The sequence below is a fragment of the Calliopsis andreniformis genome, chromosome 10 (genome assembly GCF_051401765.1).
Source record: "Calliopsis andreniformis isolate RMS-2024a chromosome 10, iyCalAndr_principal, whole genome shotgun sequence".
Taxonomy (NCBI): domain Eukaryota; kingdom Metazoa; phylum Arthropoda; class Insecta; order Hymenoptera; family Andrenidae; genus Calliopsis; species Calliopsis andreniformis.
In genome coordinates this window covers 9,874,432-9,900,042 of record NC_135071.1, presented here as the reverse complement: position 1 = coordinate 9,900,042, position 25,611 = coordinate 9,874,432, and the positions used below count along the sequence as shown (strand labels likewise).

The following is a 25,611-nucleotide window of genomic DNA, read 5'->3' as shown; positions in this document are numbered from 1 at the left end:
TTACACATAAAATATGAAAAGTAATATTATTAAACACTAATATAGCAGAACTTCCTGTAACCAAACCTCGATTATTTGCAATTTCTGTTATTAAAATTATTGATATTTGATATAGTATGCCAAATATTGATATTTAACAATAGTATGCCAAAGATAACTAAACTAGCTATCAAAAGGGTTCTCCAAATTCAGATATTTTGGTATTTCCGATAATCGAGGTTCTGTATCTACTATTTTTCTAATTATTTCATGTCTATGTGCTGACGTAGGGCTTAAGGCGTATTCCTTAAAATTTCACTTTGTAGCTCACAAGGCTCCCAATCAATAAGTGCACTTGAAATGTTCACATATGAGAAAATTTGGAAGCAAAGTAACGAAATAAGCTGCTAGACTGAGCTTCCTATTATGGAGAATCCACGAGTCTAATATAATAATCGACGGGTTGGGAGTCGAAGTCAAAGAGCGAGAAACTGAGCAGGTTTAATTACCCGTTGCAGGGTTGATCAGTGAGCCCAGACGATCCAGAACACGCTGGTGATTCGTCTAGAGTCTAGAGCAAAAGTTCTGACCAAGTTCCTTGCTTCGGGGTTGCTGGAATCTACGACCACCGAAACTTTCAGGCGAATTTTACGACGCAGATCCCTCGATCGTATACTCCGACCAGAATAACACTAAATACACCTGCTAGTACCTTGGCCCTATTTCTTTTCTTGTTATCAGGCAGAAATACAGTGAGGTACTATGACGCACAGTGTTAAATTTAACATCGGTGATCTTTGTTTATTGACTTAGTGCACTGAGCTCCTACCTTGGCCGTGTTTATCCTTTTCTTGTTATCAAGTAGATAACGGTGAATTGTTGTGATGCAAGTTATTGGGTTCAACACTTTTCATTATTTCTTAAGTTTTAGACATTTATTTAAGTTTTCAATTGCAACTGTAACCTGTTTTCTTCATTTCCACTATTCCTTCGCCACAGGATTCTCGGAGTCCTGTAACTTATTCTACTTATTCTTTCAATGGTTGGCTCCCTGCAGAAAAGAAAGTAGAAACGAAGGAAAGTCGATCGAATCTTGTGATGAGGTCGGGAAGCTCTGTCGTGAAAAGTTCGAGATAAGTGGGTAGGCAGATACGGGGAGACAGTGAGAAAGAGTGGACGTTAAGATGGCAGCGGGACAAATTGTGAAGACAGTTTATGCGCTTCTGTCGCTGCAGAGTCTCCTATACCTCTTTACGACTCGACTGCCATTTTCGTTGCTTTCGACTGTGGATTTCCTCTGGAAATTTGTGTGCCATCGCCTAAGCTGAGGGGAAGCTAGCGTTCCGTGACTCAAGGCGACGCGAGATCAAGGAATGCCAGCGACATTAAGAGTGTCCCCGAGTTTCGATCCTCGGTATCAGAATCCATTGCCTTAGCGCCGCTGCAACTAACGAGAAGGAGATTCTTCCTTGCGCCCCTTAACGATCGTCATCGAAACAGAGAGATTAAAAGGAGAGCAGAATGCTCGGAGACGGTCGATAACCGCTGGATGACGACGCAGGGAAAATTTCGAAAAGAACGATGCCACCAGCGACTAAATTTTAATTGCAGATCCCTCGATGTCGGCCAGCCTCCTCGATGAGTGATTCCAATTAATTCAGTATCGACCTGCCGTCGAACGAAGACGGAAAATCGCGTCGCGCTTTGATCCGTCTCTCCGTCGATTAGATCGTCGGCACGGACGATTGCAATTAACTGGGCGGAAGTAATTAAATCGACGATTGTTATATAGGCTGGCTGTACGATTATTTTAAGTTTCGCCGAAGAATAAGCAGCGAGTCTCGTTTACAAAGTTAATCGAGACGGAGGTGGAATCTGGGTAACATGGTGCTTTATTACTGTTCAATTAATAGTGTTTAATGAACTCAAGAGTTAAATGTACGCACCAGTTTCTGCAGATGCACAGTAAGAGTACGTACCTACGTACCTGTTTGGTGAGATAGTTTAGTCGAGGATACTTATACAACTCAACTTGAAATATATTGGCTTCATGAAGTCATTTTCAGCCAGCGAATTTATCTGAATGATACCTGGTGATAAGCGTGATTTGTCGCCTCGGCACCGGAAGTTGACACCACGGCTAACCGAGTGCAATTCCGTGATACGAGATGGTTTTACTGTGCTGACATTTGACCGCGGAATCGAAACGAAACCGTTCGAGATATGCTTCGATTGGTGAACGAATATTCCTTCTTTCGTTTTTAATCAAGTATTGAAGTACTGCTGAGAATAGACTTATAGGATATAACTTGTCAGCTGTTACAACAGAGATATTGTTTTTATTAAAGCGATGGAACCTGATGCCTACTTAATTAAAAGTGACGATAATTCGATTGATAGGATCGTCAGTTTAATATTTGACTTCGCTTTTTCAGTATTAAAAAGTTATTCTTCTTCTCAGCGTTTTGAATTGTGCATGCAAAGAGAGATCACTGAAGAGAATGAAAGATTGTAAATTATTCCATTACGATATCAGGCATTTATCTATTTGCCCGAGTTTAGATTTATCAAGAGTTTAACTTTAACAAGAACTCGTAGCTCTGAGGACTCAGCAAAGTAGAAGGTTAGACAGAGTGCGTTTCTATAGGTAACGAAAATTGTGAGATTCTGCATTATGGAATCAAGCATCTACGTGCTCCAATTTAAAATTAAGAGTTTAAATTTGCTAAGAATTCGCAGCTCTCAGGACTTTGCTATGTAGAAAATTAGCTAACCTTGCCTAGTACATTATTAGCTGCCTTAAACTGAACTAAAGAGACGAGGAAATATTGAATCATACAGAAGCTGAACAAATGCATACTGCAGTGCAGAGAAGTCAGCTAGATCGAATTTATTTCGTTAGAAAAAGAATATTAAAATCTTCTAGTTAAAAATTATCGTATCTACGTAATCTGAAATACACTATAAATTAATAATCTCAAACGAAAGTAAAATATACACAGTTATGACATTCGATTACAAGCTAGTCTGTCTTATTTCCTATAAAAAGGAATATTACGCAAGCTGGAGGAATAGAGGGTGACTTCTACCTGATATTCTTCGTTTTAATGGAAAGCTATTAAAGGCCTCATTCTCCTATTTATGAACGCGTCTAAGGATTACGACCCATCGCCCTTGGACCCATTTATGAGCTCCTTGCAGCGAGGGGTCAATCCTTTGACGGCGGTCGATGATAATTCAAGTGCTATAATGCCTCTCGTGGTGGCAGCCGACTGAACAACTCGAACACTTTTCCAGCTCAGGTTCTTCGTTCGACTCGCAAATTTGGCAATTAATCGAGCACGAACGCGAGCTCATCAGTTTCATTCTGGCTTAAACGCCAACTATCCTCGTACGCATTGGAAATTGCTGATCGTTAATTTTATTCGAGTGTTGGCTCGCATACCGAGAATTTCAGCGAGCGGAATCTTTGAGCAATTTCTCTGTCTACGTTATTGCTATTGGGTCTCGACGTGTTCAATTAATTATTTAAAGGAAAGCAACCCTTTAACCATTCATCGACACGATGGCCATCGATACTTTGAATCGGCAATGTTTCTTAGCAACACTTGTGGTAAGTGAACCTTAAAACTTATCAAGATTCAGTCAACCATAATACAGTTACAATTTCACATAAAATCACAAATGTATTATTTAATATTGTAATATGTGTATCATAACATTGAAAACTGTTACAAATTACAATTATTCGACTCTTAATAAATTGTAGAGAGTATCTTCTAATATATTATATTCGTTGTTTTTTTATATTAATTTTAAATGACATATTCTTAAAGCATTTTTAATTGATGTATGTTTCATAATACTACGATTAGGTAATTTTTCAAATATAAATTTTTTATGTTTTCGGTATCTGACAATTTTCTGACTGTGATATATTTTCAGGAATGAAAGGATGTGAGAAGTGTAGAAAAATTTGTTGGCGTAGGACGTGTTAACGAAACAGTAGCGTTCAGACGAATTCTTTTCATGTGCAGAGTCACCATTGTAGAGATTTATCGTCAGGCTAGCTACTATCTAGAAACCCTCATGAAAGTTCAATCTGAACAAGGGGATTTCTTCAAAGCGCCACTTACAGTAATGCGATGTAATTTCGCGGGAGCTAGAGAAATATAACTGCACTGATGTGTCGCGTTACGCTAAACACCTGAACTGTAAGACGTGTAATTTCGAGACCTCCCGCGTTAAACTACTAGGCAGCTCAGAAATGCGAAATTTATTCTCTAAAACTACTTTCTACGTCATGAAAATTGGAAAACGTGAAATAAGGGAAAAGCCAAAGCTTTAAAATGGTTTTTCAAGAACTTTGTTAGCCCAAAGTTTCACTCGATTATAGGAATATATGCAGAACCTACATTTAAATCACTTTACTTTGTCACTAAGCGAAATTGCAAGAAGAAGAAGAAAAAATATTGTACATAGGAGTTAATTGCTTTTTAAATGAATAATAAGATTCACGTTCTAGTAGTACCCATTTATTACTTTGCAATTTAAGAAAGTGACACTGAAGGAATTTACTTGCCGCTCTTAATGTGTGAATGGCTGTTAATTCAATCAATGGGGTCCTCGAGAGGATAGAATTTTTCAAGTAGATCCATCATAGCGAGGATATCGAGAAATCGCCAGCTCAAAGTGCAAATCGATTTGGAAGAAATCGGCTTTCGAATCTCGAAGTGTGTAAAAAGTTACACGTTTGCCGGGAGCTCAGACGAGGAAAGAAAATGTCGGCAGTCTAGAAAGAAGTCCGAAACCTCTTTGGGCGACGTGGCTGCTGGTTGAGGCTTTCAAGGATTAATGCCAGCATTCATCGATGGCGATGGTGATTGATAATTCCAGCGAGGTTCTATCGAAAAGTCGATACATTAGAAATTTCTTCCAATACTGTACGATGAAGCACTTCACCATAACTTCGTCAGAATTGCGATACATCAACTAACTGAAATTAATGAACACTTGTTCTATCATAGATATTTTATAGATCTTTAAGAACGCTAAAATGGAAGGATAGATGTGTCTTACGTGATGCACCCTACGTGATCCTTATCTAATCTGACAAGCGAATATCACAAAGTTTAAATCTCTGATTTTAATGAAACTTGGCAGGATTCCAGAGTAGCTGAAAATATTTGACATGTATTTTTTTACTTTTTATAAGTGTCATAAGTGTCTCAGTATTTTTCTCTAGGAAACGACGAATTGCATCGAGTGATCTATTAAAAAATATACGTTTTCATTAGAAAAATATCTTTCTTGCACTTTCACTTACATGACAAAAATTATTAATACCAGATAATACCCTCCTTGGAACCAGCCAAGTTACGTTTAACGAATTTTTTTCTCTCATCAAGAACCAGTGAATTATCGAAGTAAACTGTTTCAGATATCTCACTCTTTATATTTAAAATTTGAACCACTGTATTTAATGAAGTATAACTTACTAAATTTCTGGTTAAATATAATTCCAGCTATAATGTAGTTAAGATATTTTAAAAAACTATATCTTACTTGCCAATATTAAATGCAAAAGGAGAGCAGGAAGCCAACACACAATGGATGAGGCCATTTTTGGTCAATCCTCGTCACAAGAAAACTTATAGCGTTCCTAAACAATTCAGATGGAAAGGATGCATGGGTGCAGAGGAATTCGATCACCCAAATAGAGACGGATGATCGTCGATCGCAGTGTCTACAACTGTTCCACCGATTCACGAACTATGCGAGACACAATCGAGTTGGGTACTCCCAGTTGTTGATTCGCAACGGCGAAACAAGACAAATAACACGGGATGCGATCACAGACAGCAGGAATCGGCTGAACTATTGGTTCCAAACGAGAACAAAGACGACTAACCGACAGACAAAACATTCGTTGAATGCTACCACTGTATCACTGTATCGCTGTACGTTAAACGAAGAGCGTTTTCTGTGTCGCTGAATCAATGGATTAATGTCCTTCTCGGGATCTTCGATTGATACCCATTTCAGCTGAGATCGATAATTGATTGTGTTTATAGCGTTAAATATTACTCGTAACAATTATCTGGCCCCCAAAACCAGAGTCTATTATATCACACTTTTGAAAGTTTAAAGGAGAATAAACCAAAGGTAGCAGGTCCTTATATCTCTGAAACCATTAAAAACACATTATACTTTGGATAGAGGCAAAAGAGTATCATTTTATTATTTAAAAGTGAAATTGTGTACTGGATATTGCAGTTTTTAGAAATAAATAAATTGAACTTGGAACAGTCTATCGCGTACAATGGGCTAGTAAGGAGATTTTGCTGTGGAGATCAGGTATTATTATTACTATTATTATTATTGCAAACGGACTGCAACTCGATACATACCTACATAATATAATATACATAATATAATACAAGAAAATGATGTAAAGAAACCGCGATATGTACATATGAAGTCAGCTCGTATGCAATGCTCCCATGTTTGCACATAATATTACACATATTGCTTTTATATAATATTCCTTGCTAAGAAATAATATTCCTAGAAAGAAATCTACATGCTCCACATATGACTGGAAGAGGTAGTGGTTCTGCTAAATGAGGTCACAATTGTCATATCTCGATCTCGAAGCTGAACGAGCAAAGGTCAGTTCACTTCTTAAATATCAAGGGAGAACGTACCAGACAGTAGACGGTATAAAAATTTATTACTTAATTATATAATGTCTCAAATGAGCCTACTTGTGTACTTGTCCATCTGTCCATTTGTGTATTCTTGTCTTTGTCTTTAGGCATTTAATAATGTGTCGACTTATACTAATCGACAAGGAAGTATCTCTTGCAGAGGGGAATTTTGGATGTTGAACTCTCGTGAGATTTAATATTGTACAAGGGATGAAGGTCCACGGATTAGGTCCAAAGTTTGATCATTACTGGAAAACATGTCACTACACTGAAACTAGCTTAGTGTACCCGCAAATACCATTCCACGCGAAAATCGTTATTAAAGGATCATTTCGGGAATCAGTTAATTAATAACGTCATTCGAGTCCAATTTGCTGATGACCCTTAATTGCTAATGATGCGACGTTGATAATAATTAATCTAAGTGGGTTCAACGTGGATTATGTTACGTTCTTGATCTATCTCAACACTTAACTGCTTGAGAATTCACACCTGGTAGTGAGCATAGTTCTTAAAACTTTAACGTATAGTGCGGGATAGCAATCTTGATGTACTTCCCTGATTAAGGAAGTTCGATGCTGGAAAGTGGAAGCATGAAAGTTAGTGTCGCCTGGAAAGGAATACGTGATGTATACCTAGTTAACACTAGATTGCCTAAGCAAGTCATTTTGACTGCTTTTGAATTTCAATTAAGAAAATAATGATTTAAATAATGACACAGCTTCTTATAATTTTGTGACTTTTTCTACAACATATAAATGGGTTAATTAATCATTGTTGTTGCCCCCCCCCCCCCCCCCCCCCCCCCCCCCCTCCCGTCCTTCACTTCCGGAATATATATGTGTTATACCTATATTGCCGAAAAGCAGTCATTTTGACTGCTTGGAAAAGACCAGTTCGATAACATACAAGTTCATGATAAATTGTCGATTTCGACATATTCTTGATAAGTTGCAGTTGTTCAATAACTAAAGTTATTGTTATTGTTATTGTTATTCGTACTTGTTATTCGAATCTTTATGCCAGGCCTGACCACGCGTTTTGTTCCCTTTGAACGCGCTGTAACGTCATTCAGATGGGAAAGAGGATCTCTGAGTTTTTTTTCGAACTGAAATACATTTTTTTATTGTTAATACTTATTAATAACTTGTTATATGACTGTAAGTGATATAAAATATATTAAAAATTACTGTTAAACAAATTTCTTTGCGCATTAGTTATTTTTTCACAATGCAGTCATTTTGACTGCTTTCAGGCAATATAGGTATATACTAAGCTCCCGTCTTTCTAGTGTTAATATAATTTCTAATCTATACTTCAAAGTCGCGAACATTACACTCATTTAGGGTTTATTTTCGTAATATGTTAGAGAAAATTATATTTTATTGTTTGTGGATATTTCACTTTTTAATTTTTTTGGCTAGGAAATATAAAATACACTAGATTTACAGCTAGGCATTAAAATGAAACAAAAATTTTCTTCAGAATTTTGTGTCAGTGATTTGAAAACATAATTTGCAAAATTGCTTTTAGTCGATATTGGAGTGCGTCTATGTAGACAGTATACATCTGTCTTTTTCCAAAAAGGCAAAAGTGCTGCTGAATTAAAATCGTACAGTGATTAATTATCAGGAATGAGGGTGAAGAAGTAGGGGTCGCCCAAGAGCGGTAATACTTCACCAACAACGTGCACTTTTAACTCTCCAGCAAGTGAATTTCCTTCCATTACAGGAACAGATGCGTCCTCTATCCTAGACACATGGTACTGGTAACATGAGACTCTAATTTGAGTATCCAGTAATTCCACTTTTATTGGAATCTATTAAACAATGTGTGATGTGAGTCATACATTGTACAAGGTGCTCTGGAAAAGAACTAAGAGGACAATAGAAAGTATATTAGCGATTAGGTAAAGAGCCGGACTAGAAAGGGATGCTAGACTAGAGAATAGGGATTGGAAGAGTGTGCTCTACTAGAAAAAAGAAAGAAAGAGAAATGGAGAAGTGACTGAAAAATGGAGACAAAGGTTTCCTGGTGCGTGGAAGATTTTCTTTGATATTTTATGGAAGAAGATTCTCGTCTGGGAACTCTAACCCCTGAGAGGTTCACTCTCTGCTGACGCCGACTGCTGAGGAATTGACAGGCATCAGAATGTATTTATAACTTTCCGTAACAATAAGTAAACACGTAAACAAGATTGAAAGTTGATTGAATTCTTTATATCGAGTTAGCACAGAATAATTCACAAAATATTAATACTTTTTCACAATAAAAAATCTTTCACAATACTTATTTACAAGACTGCTTTCAGTAGTACGTAAATTGGTAAAACTAACTCTCTAGAGAAATTAACGATACTTCTATTGTCAAAGGGACAGGTACCCCAAGGGATGATTAAATTACTGATGTTAACGTGATATAACCTGATGTTAATGTACGAAAAGGCAACGAAAGCATATAATGTGCAGAATATAGAAAATATCACGAAGTAAAATATACAGTACAAAGTTTAGAAAGTAAAGTAAAGGAGAATGGTCAAAAGTGAAATTTCTGATTCTTCAAAGACCTAGAATTTTAATAAGACGTTACATATTCTGTAAGTCTAAAATTACGAATTTGGGAGCGAATGCATGAAGTGCAAAAATTTGAACGTTGTTTTGTCAAGGAAAATTACTATTTATATTCACAGTTTATAAAAACACTATTGCTCAAATTCAAATAATTACCAACCATAAAGTAGGTTAAATTATGGTAAGCTTCCATTTTATCAATTGTGTCCAGACAAACATGACTTTGCATACATATCGGAAGTCTAATAAGTATAAAAACAATTCGTGCACTGTTATTGTAGACACCACTCAAGCCAAAGCAAGAAAACTAGGGAATCGATAAAACAGACTCTATTTTGCTCATTTGATTGACTTTACGGTCGCCGGTTTCCTTATCTTCGACATCGCTTTCCGTGGTTCATTTCCTCGCGTCAGGCAAACTTTTTGCTTAAATTTTTCAAGCTGGCGTACCAAGGAGAGCCAGCCAGTAAGAAGCTGGGGAACATCGACACCAAGAGGGCAAGTCACCGCATCCCTGTATATTCCACTTGTCCATCCATCCTCCGTTTGCGGTAGAAGTTTGAAGGAGGCTGCTAAACGTCATTCCGTCGTCGAGGCATCAGGTCCCGATGAAAAACGAGCGACAAGACGAATGGTCCTTCGGCTCGTGCTTCATAGGGCAATGCGCGGAAACAAATGATGTCTTGGATGTACATTTATTACGCCAATGTGGAGCGTACATCCGCGGTGACCCCGATTGCTGACCTCGTTGGTGCGTCGTCTGCGCGGAAAAAAAAAAAGAGGGACAAAGGCTCCCTTGTCGGCGTGTCTTCCAATGAGCTGCTCGGCGCTTGTAACTCGTTGCAACTTTCTGTTGCTACCCTTCGAGCTTAGCTGGGTAGCGTAATTTTTCGACTTCTCTGTAGAGGAATACGGTTCGATCGTGGGCGTTGGGATCGATAGAGGAACATCTGTCTATTTCATAGTGATCTCCGCTTCGAATCGGCTGGCAAAAAAAGATCGCAGAAGAGAGAATATTTTCCACTGCGGATTCAGTCGGTACCCATTAGCGCTAATGAAAGGTCCGTGGCAACAACTTTGCTTCCCTTTTTTCCTCTATACACGAGTTCTCGAATGCCTCAAGGACACGCGAAACTTAATTAATACTCCCCTAGGCTGGATCTCGCGATTCGCTGGAGGAAGCTGACGATGAATATTTCGCGCGTCATTGAAACGTCTCGCAATGTTTCGAAAAGACTTTCTAACCGCTAAAAAGAGTATTCAGAAGCGTATAAATCACTGAGAGCAAGATAGTTTATAAACTATATAATTATTTTTTAACAGTTTCAAAATATATACCGTTACAAAATTAAGGAACCACCACATTTTTACCGAAATTTTATTCATCTTTGAAATATCGTAACTTCGAAACTAAACAATTGTACAACAGTCTATCTCGACTGTTTTAGGAGTGCTTCTACTGTCACATCTCTAGATTAAATTTTCTTGTAGTCTCTTTTATACTGCAAGACGAAATAAACAGTTGAAGCTTGTTTTTCCTAAAAAATTTTACAAACACGAGCGACAAAAGTACGTCTGTCAACTTTTAGGGAATCATGGTACAGGGAAAGTTGCTCTCTATAAATTCACAGTAAAACAAATTGCGAAAAAAATTATTTGAATTCTGTAGGGTGGCCTGAACTTTTTTATATTTTTTAGAAAAAATTATTTTTAGTTTTTTATCTTGTTTTCTAGTGTAAACAGGACATCGAGTAAATTTAATTCAGGGATGTAGAAGTATATATGTAATAATTGTCCGTTTAAAGCTTAAACATACTGTTACACAATTATTGTTTACGAAATTGTAGCAATTCCAAGTCAACAATTTCTCGGACAAAATTTATCGATCCCTTAATTTAATCGCGGAGTAAATTTTAAGCAGAAACTGAATTATTTACCTCAAGAAAAGAGGAATTTTGAAACTTCATTCGATATTAATGTACGTCCCCAATGATTTAAGTGTACTTTAAAATGTATTATCTAGAATATTTAAGGCTTTTATTAACATTTTGGTATGTAACATTTAATTACCTAGAAATTTCATTACGAGAACGTAATACTGTTTGTTTGCAATAAAAATTGTACCAATAATAAAATTAGTAACTCTTCCACAGATGACCAAATACTGTAGTACACACATGGTCTACATACAATTTTAATTAGCCAAAATAATTACCTCAATTTTTCGGATTTTTATGGAAATTAAAGCCTGAACCCAAATTACAAATTGATAAATGAAATTTCGACCCATATGACTTTTCTTTCGCAAACTAACAAGTGTGAGATCATTGTGCTAAACAAATAGCTATTTTGCATACGCCCATTCACAACTGTCACAAATTTTTCGAACTTTTATAATTACAAATATAGAATTTTTTTAAATTATAGGAAATACGATTCTTATGGCTACTTTGTTACATAATTACTTAGGAAACGATGATACCAGTGTAAATGGAAAGCTCGGTTTTCCCATCTCGGGGGTACCAAATACTAATTGGAGCAAACAACGCCTTGGTCAAACAAAATGGAGTTTCGCTCTCTTAAACTCAATTATTCTTTACTTGCGCTTCACATTTTTCTTGCACTAAATTAAAGTCCTTTAGGAATATTAGTCGACAAATTGTACTGTTTCTTTGGGAAGCGTATTCATTTGTTCAGTACTCTATTTGAGCATTATAGAGTGTTTAATGGTGAAGTTTTCTCAGTAAGAAATTATTTTATACAGAAATGTAGGTTAATATAATATTCCCTCAGAATAAACTTGTGACTATATCCTATTTCTTGAATTTATTCCCGCAGATCTCTTCAATTTTCTCTCTGATATTGAAATAATTTGTCGTGTTTATGCCGAGGGAACTTTCAATTTTCACATATCGTTGAGCCACGTATTGAATAAAATAAATTCTGAGTCCCTGTATTCGACTTGTATTGCAAAATTGTGCCTTGAGCCGTGCATTATCCAGCTTTTATCGCGAGTTGTACAACGTGCTATCCGCTTCTATTCGATACTCGCTCGTGAAAAGAAATACGTAGCGCAACAAAGGACCATTATACCTATAAGCCTGCGATATTAACGTACCTTCGAAAGGCTCTGCAGGAAATCCGGGTGTAACACTTTTAGTGCTGTTTGTTCCCCCGACTATTTAGTCGAACTTTTCCTTTAAAGGAGCAGTATTTTATGTTAGAAATACTCGACAGTACGGTTTACAGTGTGGCCATTTATGGAATACTAATATTCAGAGGCATTTCAAATTTATTTGTTGTTAAACTGTGAATAAGTGAGGAATCAAAGCCATAAACGACCAAATTAGCGAAAATAACTAAAACATGTGCTCTGCAGGGATCTTGTTCTCTCGTTCTCAATAATGTAAGGATTAGGTTACAATTTTCTGTCCTTTCGAAACGTGCTCTTATCGAACACACTGGGTGCAATATACTACCGAAACTAATAAAGAATAGGTATTCAAATTTCTAATATTTATTTGAACATTGATGTCATCGTGTAGATGGGAATTATGTATATTCAACTATTGAAATGAAAATAATAAAGAGAGCAAAATAAGTACTCCAAGAAAAATTGTCAAGAACTTCAGCCAGTATATGAATAAGCAGTATAGTTTGCATTTTTTGTAAAGTTCATATACCAAACAAACAATTCAGCGAACGTATGGATTGGAATTTCTCGAAAATGGCGCATGTAATAATCAGCAGCACTATGCTACAATATGCTACAAACTTCTGTTGGTTTTGAGTTAAGGATTTCTGAGCAAAGCTCGTACAGTATTCACTGGATACACAATTAGATGTAGTCGCAATGATCAGCGAGCTAATAGAGAAAGTGCTCTTTCTTATTATTAGTATTTGCCATTTAATATATTTATCAAAATTTAGATGTTAATAACTCATTCTTGCCTCACCTAAAAGCTCTTGAACACTTCTCGTATTTTAAAACAACCGAAACCTACGTCAATTAAAATTAGAAGTAATACAGAATAGATTTGTCAGCATAAAGTAGTTACATTTTCAATTCAATTGTCTAGGAACGAGAATACTTGAGATCTAAGTCAATCGTTTATAACGCAGTAATTTACTTAATTGCTTATGCAAAGTGAATTACTAGAAATAGAGTATCTAAATGTACAATTGCTAGAGATACACAAAATATCATAAAAAAAACTGTTGAATTATTAAGAATAGGAATTTTAATATGGTAGAAAGTAATTTCATCGAAGGTTCCTATGGATATTTTCATTAAACTGTTATTAAATTTTTAACAAAAGAATGTGTAGACATTGATCGTAGTGGAATATTTTTTCCTTATTTTTAGTTGACACTTTTATTAATTTAAAGGTAGATGTAGGAGTAGAATGTTGATTTAGAAACTTGAAAAGAGAAACTTGAGGTCTCAGAATCAAGTAGCCTAAACATTAAAAATAAAAAAATAGTAAAGATATTAAACATTAACTTACTCAATTCATTTGTTTATATTGATGTTAAATATAAATTATCTGTGACATATAGTATGACTTGTAACAAGAAATTTGTGAGCATCTTTTTTACCCTTCTTGAGCTTCCAGGATGAAGTACATTTATTCGTTGAAAAAGTAACTGTACAAGTAATATAGGCAGACCACTTATTAACCTTTTCACATCTTTTTCTAACTACATCAACTAGAACTATCACTTAATTTACATTTCAGATTTTCTTCAAATTGTTTAAAAAATAGTTACTTATTTATTTAAAAACCTACAATGAACCATGGATCGAAGCAGTTCAAACGATAAGTAGTTCAAGAATCGGCAAATCCAGTAATCAACACTATGACGTTCAATCAAATTAGAGGAAAATACAAAGAAAGAAGTGTGTTCGATATTCAATATTCAAGTTGAATAAACACAAAACATAGAAGAAAATTGTTTGCTTGAAGGATGCCCTGTGAAGGTCTTGCAATACAAGGGTAAAGGATGCACTCGTTGCTGAAGACATTTAGTTCTCTACTTCGTTAAACCCAAGTACCTGGCACAATCGAATCAATAACGGGTGGGTAATTTCTTCTTAGGATGGAACAAAGCCGACCGCTCATGGGATATCGAACCTGGGGGAAAAATGTGAGCGGACAAAGACCCTATGATTGTAATTGTGATATAGTAGGCCCCAGAAACACGATCTACTGCTGAAGAATTTCATCTCGCGTCGAATAGAAGCCTATACGCGCTATACGCTTTAAACTACAAGAGACGAGCTTAAAGAGCATAGAAAGAACACAAAGTTACGGTGAACTCGATTTCATTCATCGAATTCGACAACTAGAGAAATGTAAATGTTGGCAAACGCATGGAGTACAACTATGGACGAGGAGGAGGAACTTCGACGAAGGTGTGCAGAGCGTCATGAATGTTAATTAATGAGATAATAATATACAGTATCGCTAGAAGTTCCAAAGCTTTGATTCAACCCTCCTGTGGTTCTCGTGTGTACCCTGGGTGTTAAACTTTTTAAATTACTTTCTTTCGCTCAGGAAACACAAAGACATGAATAATTATGTGCCCTCGCGGTGACTGTGTTTGAAAAAGGAAAATTTTAACGCGGAGCAGAACGAACGTAATGATCCATGAGATTAATGTCTGCATTGATAAATTCTCGGCATTCCGAGGGCTGCAACTATGATACCTCCCCAAGTCTGAGTAAATCTCGCCGAACAATCTCGAGCGTCCCAAGAATTTTACTTTTCAACGTGGCCAACTATCTCGAGCATTGCGTAGTTTAGAAAATGTTTGCACTCGAAGGTCAAATTACTTTGATCCAAAAAATCAGTCAAAATTTTTATTCAGTTTGCAATAGACTGGAAATTAAAAGAGAAATAGTATCTATTTTCAGTAATTAATTTCGAATAAATTAAAATTAAAATATAATTAATACTTTAACACTTGGACAGCGGACTGTTTTACATTTATGTGAAGAGCCAGCGGACTTAGGGTCACTTTTGATCCAGCGTTCGCTGTCTGAGAGTTAATACTGAATCTTTCTTCTACTCTGTTGCCAATAAATTTGTTTTGTATCAAATTACGTTAATACAGAGTTATATTCCATATAATTGTCAGCTTGTTCAACTAATTTGACCTTTTATTATCTCTTCCTCGATGAAACTACCTACTTTCTCAGGTACTGGTTTAATAAAGCCTCCATGATTTATACCATGGCAAATGGTGTTGTTAGCGGATGATGCGGCGGCTGATAAAACAACAATCATGGAATAATTCATAGACCAGGAGAGTAATTTACTCCAACGTGTTCGTCGTGTTTTTTAGTGTTTCTCCGTGCAAGCTTGACGCATCCCTGAGAACCCTATTACGAGAACGGCGTGCAAGACAGATGTCTGCAGCTTACACGAAAATCTTGGCGAAATTGCGCCCTTAGAGGAATTAGAATCGGGGTTTCGCTTTATTCGTATTTTGTATCACGCTCGAGGACGAAACTGCCCGTACATTAAAGCGATACAATCGTCGCTGATTTATAGGAACCCCGAGTGAAACCATGAATGTAATTTCCATAAAACTTTCCTTTACTCTTTTTAAATATTTAGTTCATTCTTCAATTAATATAAAACATCAAAAATTGAGTATTTTATTTGTCCATCTTAATTCTAAAAGCAAATACTTAACTGAAGTTGTAATAAGATAAAAATAGATTATTATATAAAATAACAACTAAACAATCTTTCTGACTTGAAAGCGATGCAATTATCGCAGGTTTGCTGCTTCATCCAAATAGAATCAAGAATGTATTTTCCACAGAGATTAGCACTATTTTCTTAAGTACTTGGTTCACTTTTCAGTAATTATAAAGTATCCAAAATTGAGCACTAATTCTATCAAAAGTGGTAATAAGAAAATATTGTACAGAATAGCAACTAAATAAATATTAAAGAACAAATTAATATTAAAATTCTGATTTAAAGTCTTTTACATCCGAACTTAAAGTACACACTCATAACTTTGTTGTAGATGAGATTATTGCAAACCTGCCACCTCTGCGAATTCCACGTTTGAGGCACCATCGAGTGACAGACTGGGATCCATATTTTGAAAATGCAGAAGGACAGGGGATTAATGGATCACAAAACGTCGCATTGCATCTCGGTGCAACAGCTCTCCTCGATTGTCGGGTCGCCATGCTTTCAGGAAAGAAGGTATCGTACATTGTCTGCTATTATTAATTAACAAATATAAAATACCCCTTAATTCGTATGTTAAGTTTCAAAGAATCACTAATATCAAATATTTGGTCATTTCAAAAGTTCAAATTTAGAGAAATCACTTCTTTGTAATTATCTCTTACAAAGCATTTTCTCGTCCTTTGTACATACCTTTGAAAACATGATTTTTATATGAAAGTTAACACTTTGTCTCCCATGTTACCGAAATATGGGTGACAATCACTTATATGTGGTCATGAATAACATTATTTTCCATGATCATAAGTAATACTAATAAAAAAATTATAGCAACAATTATCAAAAGGGAAACACTATAAAATAGAAATGAAAATTTATTCAAAACAATTTTTTTATAGCAGAATCATTGCACACATAATAAAATGTTTTGTGAATTTATGGTAGTACTCAAATTGTTAATTTTTAAAATTAAAATATGAGAAAACGGTATAGTCTTATAGTCTTATAGTCTTAAACGGTATAGCTGAGTCTTGAAATTATCACAAGCCGTGCACATTTCCATTAGTTTGACTTTATATCTTAATTGAAATTTAGAAGATGGAATTTATATTTTTAGCAGAAGATTCAATTATAAAACTTTCTCCCTCGAAGAAAGAATATTAACCCTCAAACATACAGGGAAACATATTTTTTAACATACAGTAGATAAACTGAGTTATTCGTGCCTAAATCCAATTTTTTTACCATTCTAAACTTTCAAAAGATCTAAAAGAAGTCTAAAATTCTTATCAAAATTTCTACTACAGTATTCATTTGTTCGTCAGATCAAATAGTTAAAACCTCTTTCGACAAAAATAAAAATTTAGTCAAAAGTCTCCGATTGTCTATAGAGGCTTGCGTTCCACCTCTTCAAATGTCAGTATACTGAAAATAAAGCATGAGCTTTTGCCTTATAACCAGAAATATTTGCATTAATCTTTTCTGTACTGAATAAGAATATTGACGGACATATCTATCGGTAATACTGAAAAGATTAAACTGCCCAAAGCACACACAAAGTCACATAATACATATTTAACGTCTCTTAATTCGAGATAAACGCATCACGTCACAGAAACTGTCCCAAACGCATGACTCATCTCTCGATACCTCCTAATTTAATTGCTTTATGCAGAATTACAAGCGAACGTAAAATCTGTGTCACAATTATAGGTCATGTGGTTACGGCGGAACACCGAGTGGGCATCACTTTTAACTCTGGGTAATGCCACTCACATTTCCGATCCCAGGTACAGTGTCAGCTTCCAATATCCCAACAACTGGAGGCTGGCGATAGCAGGGGTACGAAGGGAGGACCGAGGGTTGTACGTCTGTCAAGTGAACACCCATCCCCCGAGAATGCTGGTCACTAACGTCACTGTTCTAGGTAACGTACTTCTATCAGAACCTATTGATGTATGATAACTGGAATCAGCAGGCCAAAGCAGTCCTCGGAGATCACTTTGCAGTTTGTACATGCTGTTACTAAACACGCAGTCGTACGGGAATGCGTTAGAGTTGAGATTAACAGAGCTGAGGCCAATAAACTTCACCCACACGTGTACGCAGTTGTAAACGGGACTTGAATCGAAAGTTTAACGCTACTGGCTCAGATTGCTGAGGAAATTGGAACACAGTAAGGCGCGCGTTGATTTTATAGTTCGCCGAGGCGTATTTATACAAGAATTTGCAATTCCTCTGAAGGTGGAAGAGGGCTGCACTTCATTTGCTTCCCTCGGACGATATAATAAGGGGCTCAATGAAACGGCCACTTCAGACTCGCTTCGTTCGATTGTTCTTCGAATTTAAGACTCTGACATTCTCCTCTACTTTCAAATGATGTTTCTGTTGATTAGGGATGCTTCATAAAGGAAAACTCTTCGTTACTGCTTCTCAGGATTTAGGGTACGTGATCCAATGTAGCAACATTAAAAATATGTACGAGGATAGATCAATATCTTCGCGAAAGAATAGGTTTGGAGAGGAGTAAATAAGATAAAGGTGAGAATTACTTTTTCGGTGATTTATGAAAACTTATTGCCAGATATCGCAAGTCTACTCAGATTAAGTCAGAACCTATTAAACAGGAAATATAATATCAAGATGTTGTCTATTTTGCGATTTCTGTATTTCCTGAATATATTTAACCACCTGAGGAATGATTTTAAATAAAAGGTCTTCATAATATGTATCTACAGTTTAGTCAGAAATATTCCGTGATAAATTGAGGCATCAAGTGGAAGTGCTATCTAATATAAACAGATAATAGCACCAAATCGTGGCCCTGCAGGAAACTAAATCCTTCATGTTTCAATATTCCTATCACTTCACTCATCTAGTGCCTCAAACATGTTCATTTTAACGTTTGATTAATTTTACGACCACCCTATATTTCTAGCCCAACTATACGTGAAGTGACTTAGTGTTTCAAGTTTTCCTTGTTCTAAGTCTAGCTTAGGTTGACTGCGAAATTCCCTCGCTAGTTACTCGTAATTGGGTTATATCGTGGTTGTGTCCCCATTCAGGGACTTCAGACCTGTTTAGGAAGTTTGGCTACGGAAAACGTGCAACTTTTATTAAAGTCCACAGAAATTGTCTGATAATGAGAGACAGAAATCCTTATAGGTTTATGGAGATTATTGATGGAATAATAACAAAAGTATTTAATAATCTGCACCTACTGCCTTCAATTTTTTGTAAGACTGCAGCATGAGCTACAATTTAATGAGAGCACAGATCAATCTTCGAGAAAAGTAAACATCATCTTTAGACAATACTGGTAGAAATGCATTGAAGAGTGAAGAGATGGAACGAGAAAAAGGGTGATTAATTGCACGCATACTTTTTAGCCCTCTTTCGATAAAAACTTCTTCTCTACACTCTACTTCTTTGAATTGTGAAACGATAGACATATCACAAATGAGGTACCTGTGAATGCAAAAGCACTTACCCTTGTAATAATTTGTGAGAAAATCATAATTTGTGGAAATTTGAAAAGAACACGTCCTCTTTAAATTACTGTTTCTCTATTTACTGATAAAATTTGTTCCAAACTGTCAACAGTGATAGTTGGCCCAAACTGTCCTTTCCAGTTTAATATCGTTAAAAGATTAAATGATTTGTAAACCTGCAGTGGAGCTTCAATATCTTATAAGTCGGTAACTGTGCCAAGGATAGTCCTGTGATAATAGGAGTAATATGCTCCCGAACTCTCAATTAACTGAAACTATGGAAGCTTCATCACCAAAACGTGATCACCAAGGCTGCATTCTCATCTCTTTCATGTTTTCTATATTTCAGAAACTATTGAAAAAAATTAGAGTTTACGTTTCACAATATCCAGAATAAAAAATGTCTGTCTACTTCTCCCTTTTGTTGAAATTTCTTTTTTTCTGAGCCACTCATCTATCAAACTCTCGACGATGTGTCAAAAATATAGTAAAAACATGTCCAGTCATAAATCCTCATCATCCCTGCATTCGTTGCAGCGGCTTTGCTATTATAAATCCCATAAAAACTCGAGATTCACGCAAACAAATTTACATACTTGCTATTTCTGCAACCATAAATGCATTACTTGTCTGTTTCTTATTTTGTACCATGGAAGAGTTTCTTAAATTAATCGCCCAGGAGTGTAAACAATTTCTGACAATGTAAATCGAAGTGAAGGAAATATTCTAGCGCACTAAGTTACAAAAACTCACCTCTTGTCGCCATAACGAAAGCGTCCCTGATGGTGGGCAACTTCCGTTTAATCCAGTTAAAAATCGGAAAACTTTTTCGCGAGCTTCCGAGGGTGGCCTGCAAGACTCCAGGCATCTCGACACAGTATTTTCGTCTCTTCTTTTCCCTCCAAGTATCCCTCTCTCCTTTTCTTCACCTCGTTTTATTCGAGGCTATCGGTAGCTTCCCTTTAATTAGAAGATGGTCGACCCTGCTTTTTCCAGCGCAAATCTTCGAATCATTTCGTGCTTGGAACGATCGGGAATTATTTGGTCACTTATGAGGCGGCTAACAAAGGCTTAATTAAGAAGCCTTGATGGTAGGAACGTATTTGTCCGAAAGTTTTGTTCGAGTCTGGGTCAATAAATTCGATTTGCTCTATTATGCTGGATCGGTCGAATTTAACGCGTATCCGCGTGCTCGTTAGCTGAAATTAAATTCGTAAAGCATTATCGACAGCGGCTGCTGAGATTTCAATATGAAATGAACGAATTGATGAAACATGGTCCGTCTTCCGATTGAGAGGCTAAATTTTAGTATCTGAACCACAGTATTTCGGTTCGTGGATTCTATCCATTTTCAATGCGAAATGTACACCCATTCAACGAGAAAAGAGAGGGAGCGTGTTAATTTGCGTACCGTATCAATCGCTCTTCTCCACGTGGTACGGTTGAGCAGCTTATGTTCAATTAGAGCACAGCTGCCACATTAGAACCCTCCGATCGATAGCTGCATTATGATGATCCGATAAGATGATGTCGTCATTAGTGTTATTGATACTCCCGAATGCTTGTTTTCCGAGGCTACTTGTGGCATTTCATTTATCACAGAAAGAAGATAATTCCGTATCAGACAATTAGACCAACTCAAGTCCATCTGTTTCAAAATTGAGTTTTACCATCTTACTGTTGCCTCTTTGTTTTACTAGAACAATATAAATCTATTTACGATTTAATCGCGTAAATTGCTTTAAACACAATGCTGCTGCTTTAATGAAAACTAAAACAAACGACTTATGTATGTTCTGCTTTCAGTAGCACAGAATTGCTACTGAATTGCTACTATTAGTGACGACGATTCTTAAAATAAGAAAAATAGAAATTTGATATCATTTTTAAGAAAATGAGGATTCACTGAGCAGAGCATTGTTTCAATCTAAATCCATCTTTTTCTGGAATCTTTCTATTAATTTGAGGAAAACAGTGAGTTCTTCTCCTACATTTTCTATCTGAAAGGACTATAGTTAGACGTAAGTCACCTAAAAGGGCTTGAAAGAGCTCTGCCCGCGGGAGAAGAGTAAGGAAGAGAATATTGAAACGAAAGATAAAGGCAAACCAGTTCGTTTGACAGTACGAATAAACGAAGGTTCACAGTGGCAAGCCCTTCTGGAAGCGAGATTATGAAAGGGGCCGCCTGTGACGTCATGCGCAATCGGAAAAATGGCTGTGAAAGGTCAATTAATTCTGCATCAAGTGCCATTCGCAGAGTGAATGAGGACGGAGCCTAACTATGCAAAGTGTACCACTATTTGGACGTCTGATGATAAGTCCACTGTGTTACTGACGTTCGAGAGTTTTTCCGTATTATATAGATACATCTGAAGACCGATGGATATTGTATACTGGAAATGATGCATCTGAAAATAAATGAAGATCGAATGGAGAGTGAAATTTTTATTTTAATTCTTTTATAACTGCAAAGAGGGTATAAGCTAGGACATGAAGAAGCTTTCATACTTGTTTTGCGACTAACTTCTATTTTCAAGGATGATATAACGAAAATTGAAAATTCTTCGTTTAAAATTTTCACTTGCAACCTATAATGAGTGTTTAAAAGACACAGAACCTCTTTTGACAGTAACAAAATATTTAAATATTTACTAATGTTTTACCAGACCATAGCAAAATTTGTATATTATAAATACAATTAGAGAAGTAGAACCTAATTGAAAGTTTGTGTCATCTTCGAGATACTATAAAATATATTTAACTTCCGCTATTTTATAGATGTTCACATATTATATGGATCTTGTCCCCTTCTGCATATTGATATGTCTTATAAATGCACACACATCTTTAGTCTAATAATAATACACTATCGAATGTTTGTCATTCTATAATCCACAAACAATAAATTTCCAAGCCAAGCTACTTGCAAGTAGTTTTAGGTTCACAGTATTTGTCTGAAGAGAGACTCGCTCGGATCGATGCATCACGAGGAACTACGTAAACCGATTTGCGGTTTCCAGGTGCGTTCAAAACACGACGTTCTCCACGATGCTGAAACGAGTTTAAACTCTGTGCCAGGAAAGATTCAATTACTCCGCGGGAATATTGCGGAAGCCCACAGGACGAAGGACTTTGTCCTGGAATGAGAGCACGTAGCCTCTTCCTCTTTTCTACTTCATTGTTCCTGGCAAAGGGACGAAGGAAAACCGCGACACCTTGTTGCGCGGCTCCTATAAGTGCTAAACGTCTTGCTGGTTTACCTAATTATTAAGTGAAAATCTACCTTTACACAAGTGAACCGCGAGACGATGATTTGTGGAAGAAAACTTCTGTTACAGTGATGAAGTATTTATTAGTCTGTGTTACAAGTTTTTACTTATTATAATTTAAGAATAAAATGTCCTTCAGACGCGAAAGACTTCCTATTGAAAAGGATGTTTTTGCTTCTCTTGTTCTAAATTTAGTAATTAAATAAGCACCAATATAAAACATAAATCGCAATTCATAAACCAACAAATATGCTAAAGAGCCCTCCAGTAAAGTAACCTTTCATTTTTCCCATAAAGTTATAATCTTGATACTTTCTACAGCTCCAGATATTAGAATAGTGGACGAGGCGAGACACGAACTGCGGGATCGCTACTATAAAACCGGAAGTGGTATCGAGCTGGCGTGTATCACTCGACCCTCTTGCTCCGATTCCAGGATACCGCATCCTGTCTGGAGGAAAAATGGAGAGACGCTGCCAGATCATGTCAACGTGTATTACATTAACGGGTGAGTATAGTGAATCCACAGTGGATTGAAGAAGGGTTCGACGGATAAACGGGAAAATGTGTTAGAATCGCATAGAAATGCAGTAGCAGCAGTTTGCGTATCAGCTCGACGCTTATCGACTCTTTTTTGATCGAAGGTTGTGCCGTTTAATCTCCCTTGAGGCATTTCAGAAACTTTTCATGCTTTGTGGCAAGTGTCCCCATTCAGTTTAAAACGCTTGCTCGTTTGTGTTCGCAGAGATTTCAGGATCTTTGAGTTTACATAATGTCTATTACTGTTAATTGATTATTTTTTTTATTTACTGAGAGACATGTTCTTACAATGGAATGTAAGAATGATATTTGACTCGTTATAAAAATCGAAGGATGAATGTACATTATCATTATTATTGAAAATTACTTTAATAAGGTATTTATAGTTATTTAGTGAAATATATATTGAAAAAATTAACGGTCATTTTGCTGACACTGTATCACATATTTCGTTAACATGTACAAAAATCAGCAATAAAGTTCAACTTTACAATCAGATATTATATTGGTATAAAGCATAAGGTAATATTTATATAGAGTGTTCGACGATAGGTGTTAGAAATTCTAAGAAACAATTTTACACTCTAAAATATGACGAAAGTCAAGAATGACGATAATGAGTTTGACGTTTCGCTTCAGAGTTATTACTTACTAGGTAAACGCTTAAAATGCCATGGAATGTGTCTGCCCTAAAACATATTCTACTACTGACGTACTGTAGCTAGGTCAGACACAGCGAAGTCAGTAGAATAAGAACTAAATCAAACACATTTCACACGAATTTAGACGTTTTCCTAATAATTATATAATAATTCTAAAATGAAGTCTTAATTATAAGTGTATATTAATGGAGACCAATACTCTATATTGTGTTTAAGTTAAAATATAGAAAAATGTGTTTGTTCCAGATCTAATGAAGATCTGGTGACGAAACTGTACATCGATCAAGCAGAAAAGACTGACAGCGGTGAATACTCGTGCTCAGTGAGTCAATTCAGTACAGCCGCAGTGCATATTCACGTTCTGAATGGTAAATTTGGTAGAAAGTCCTTATATTTATATTAGAATTTAAAGCAAGTTAGATTGTTAATAGTACTACTTCATACTAGTAAAAAGTAGGGCTGTAATAGTTCACTTCCGCTTAGTGTAACATATCTCATAGTAGAAATCAAACAATGATTCAACATTATAACAATATTTTTCCCCTAAAAATTTAATTTGTTCCCTATAAAAATGACTTCAAAACTAGAAAGAAATATCTAGAAAATTTTTTAATATTTCTTTATTAGCAACCCCAAATTCGCTCTTAAATTGTGACCTTTAGCCAAATAACAAATTTAGTTCAAATTCAACTTCAAGATCTAACAAATTTTACGTTTAAAGGAGCTCTGGTTATTTCCCAAAATTACAATATTAATAAAATTTTGACAGGTGAAAAACAGGCAGCGGTTTATCACGATCAATGGAATGCAGCGAGAATGAATCATTCTGAGGGACTAAACAATTTCTATGTCGTCATCAGCAGTTTCCTGTTCCTCCTTTGTCATAAGGCTCTCTGAACCGTATGCAGATCTGCTCGTGAACCTCTATCAGAAAGTGTTTTGATTAACAGATCAGTATTACAATGAACAACTGCCGAATAAAGTATTGTGTGCAATAAATCTGTGTACATTGTATGGACTATCTAGCATTCACGACGGTGAATATTAATTTGGTGACAAGCACGTTGTTATGAAAATCTATTTAAATGAGACGTTCAACCTAAAGAATGCATGACCTACGTTTTTTCTTCGAAAAAAAATTACAGATTCAGTGGAACAAGTGCTCAACGTATAAGTCTTCCATATTCAGTTCATTCATTACGAAATGAATTTTACTCTTCTTTTATTTATCCTGAGATATGAGAAGCAAAACTGCTAGGATCGTGAATACTTCCAGGATATGGCGAATATAGGACGTTTTTATAACAAGAAAATACTGGGTTCCATATTTCAACTATGTACTAAATCTATTTTAAGATTATTTTAGTTTCGGTTTGAAGTACTAATATCAATATTACCGATGATGAACAAGCATACACTAATGTATATCTAAGAAAGTTAAACAAAAATATATCTCGATCCGACTTGAATTATTTTTATTTTGACCAAATATTTCAGACTTTCTGATTTATTGAACGTGTAAGAGATAAAACGTATCGACTTAATGGCATGTGTTTTTCAGGTCACGTAATAACTTCCAACGTGTAAACGCTAATATTAATAATCTCAAGGTGCTAAGTGATTATAACATCTCACTACCCTGTTTTATCTATGGCTTGTAAATAAGAAATGTGAACA

The 25,611-nt window shown here is 35.9% G+C and overlaps 1 protein-coding gene across 1 annotated transcript in view; it reads left to right on the top strand.

The window, feature by feature from the left end:
* LOC143184651 (zwei Ig domain protein zig-8) overlaps nt 1–25,323 on the top strand; it is a 42,315-nt gene extending 16,992 nt beyond the window's left edge. The window contains exons 3-7 of the mRNA XM_076387035.1: nt 16,304–16,488; nt 17,686–17,899; nt 23,054–23,240; nt 24,181–24,302; nt 24,704–25,323. Coding sequence (XP_076243150.1) covers nt 16,304–16,488; nt 17,686–17,899; nt 23,054–23,240; nt 24,181–24,302; nt 24,704–24,831 — 836 coding nt within the window. The 3' untranslated portion in view covers nt 24,832–25,323. The remainder of the gene's footprint in view (nt 1–16,303; nt 16,489–17,685; nt 17,900–23,053; nt 23,241–24,180; nt 24,303–24,703) is intronic.
* Nucleotides 25,324–25,611: the final 288 nt, after the last annotated feature.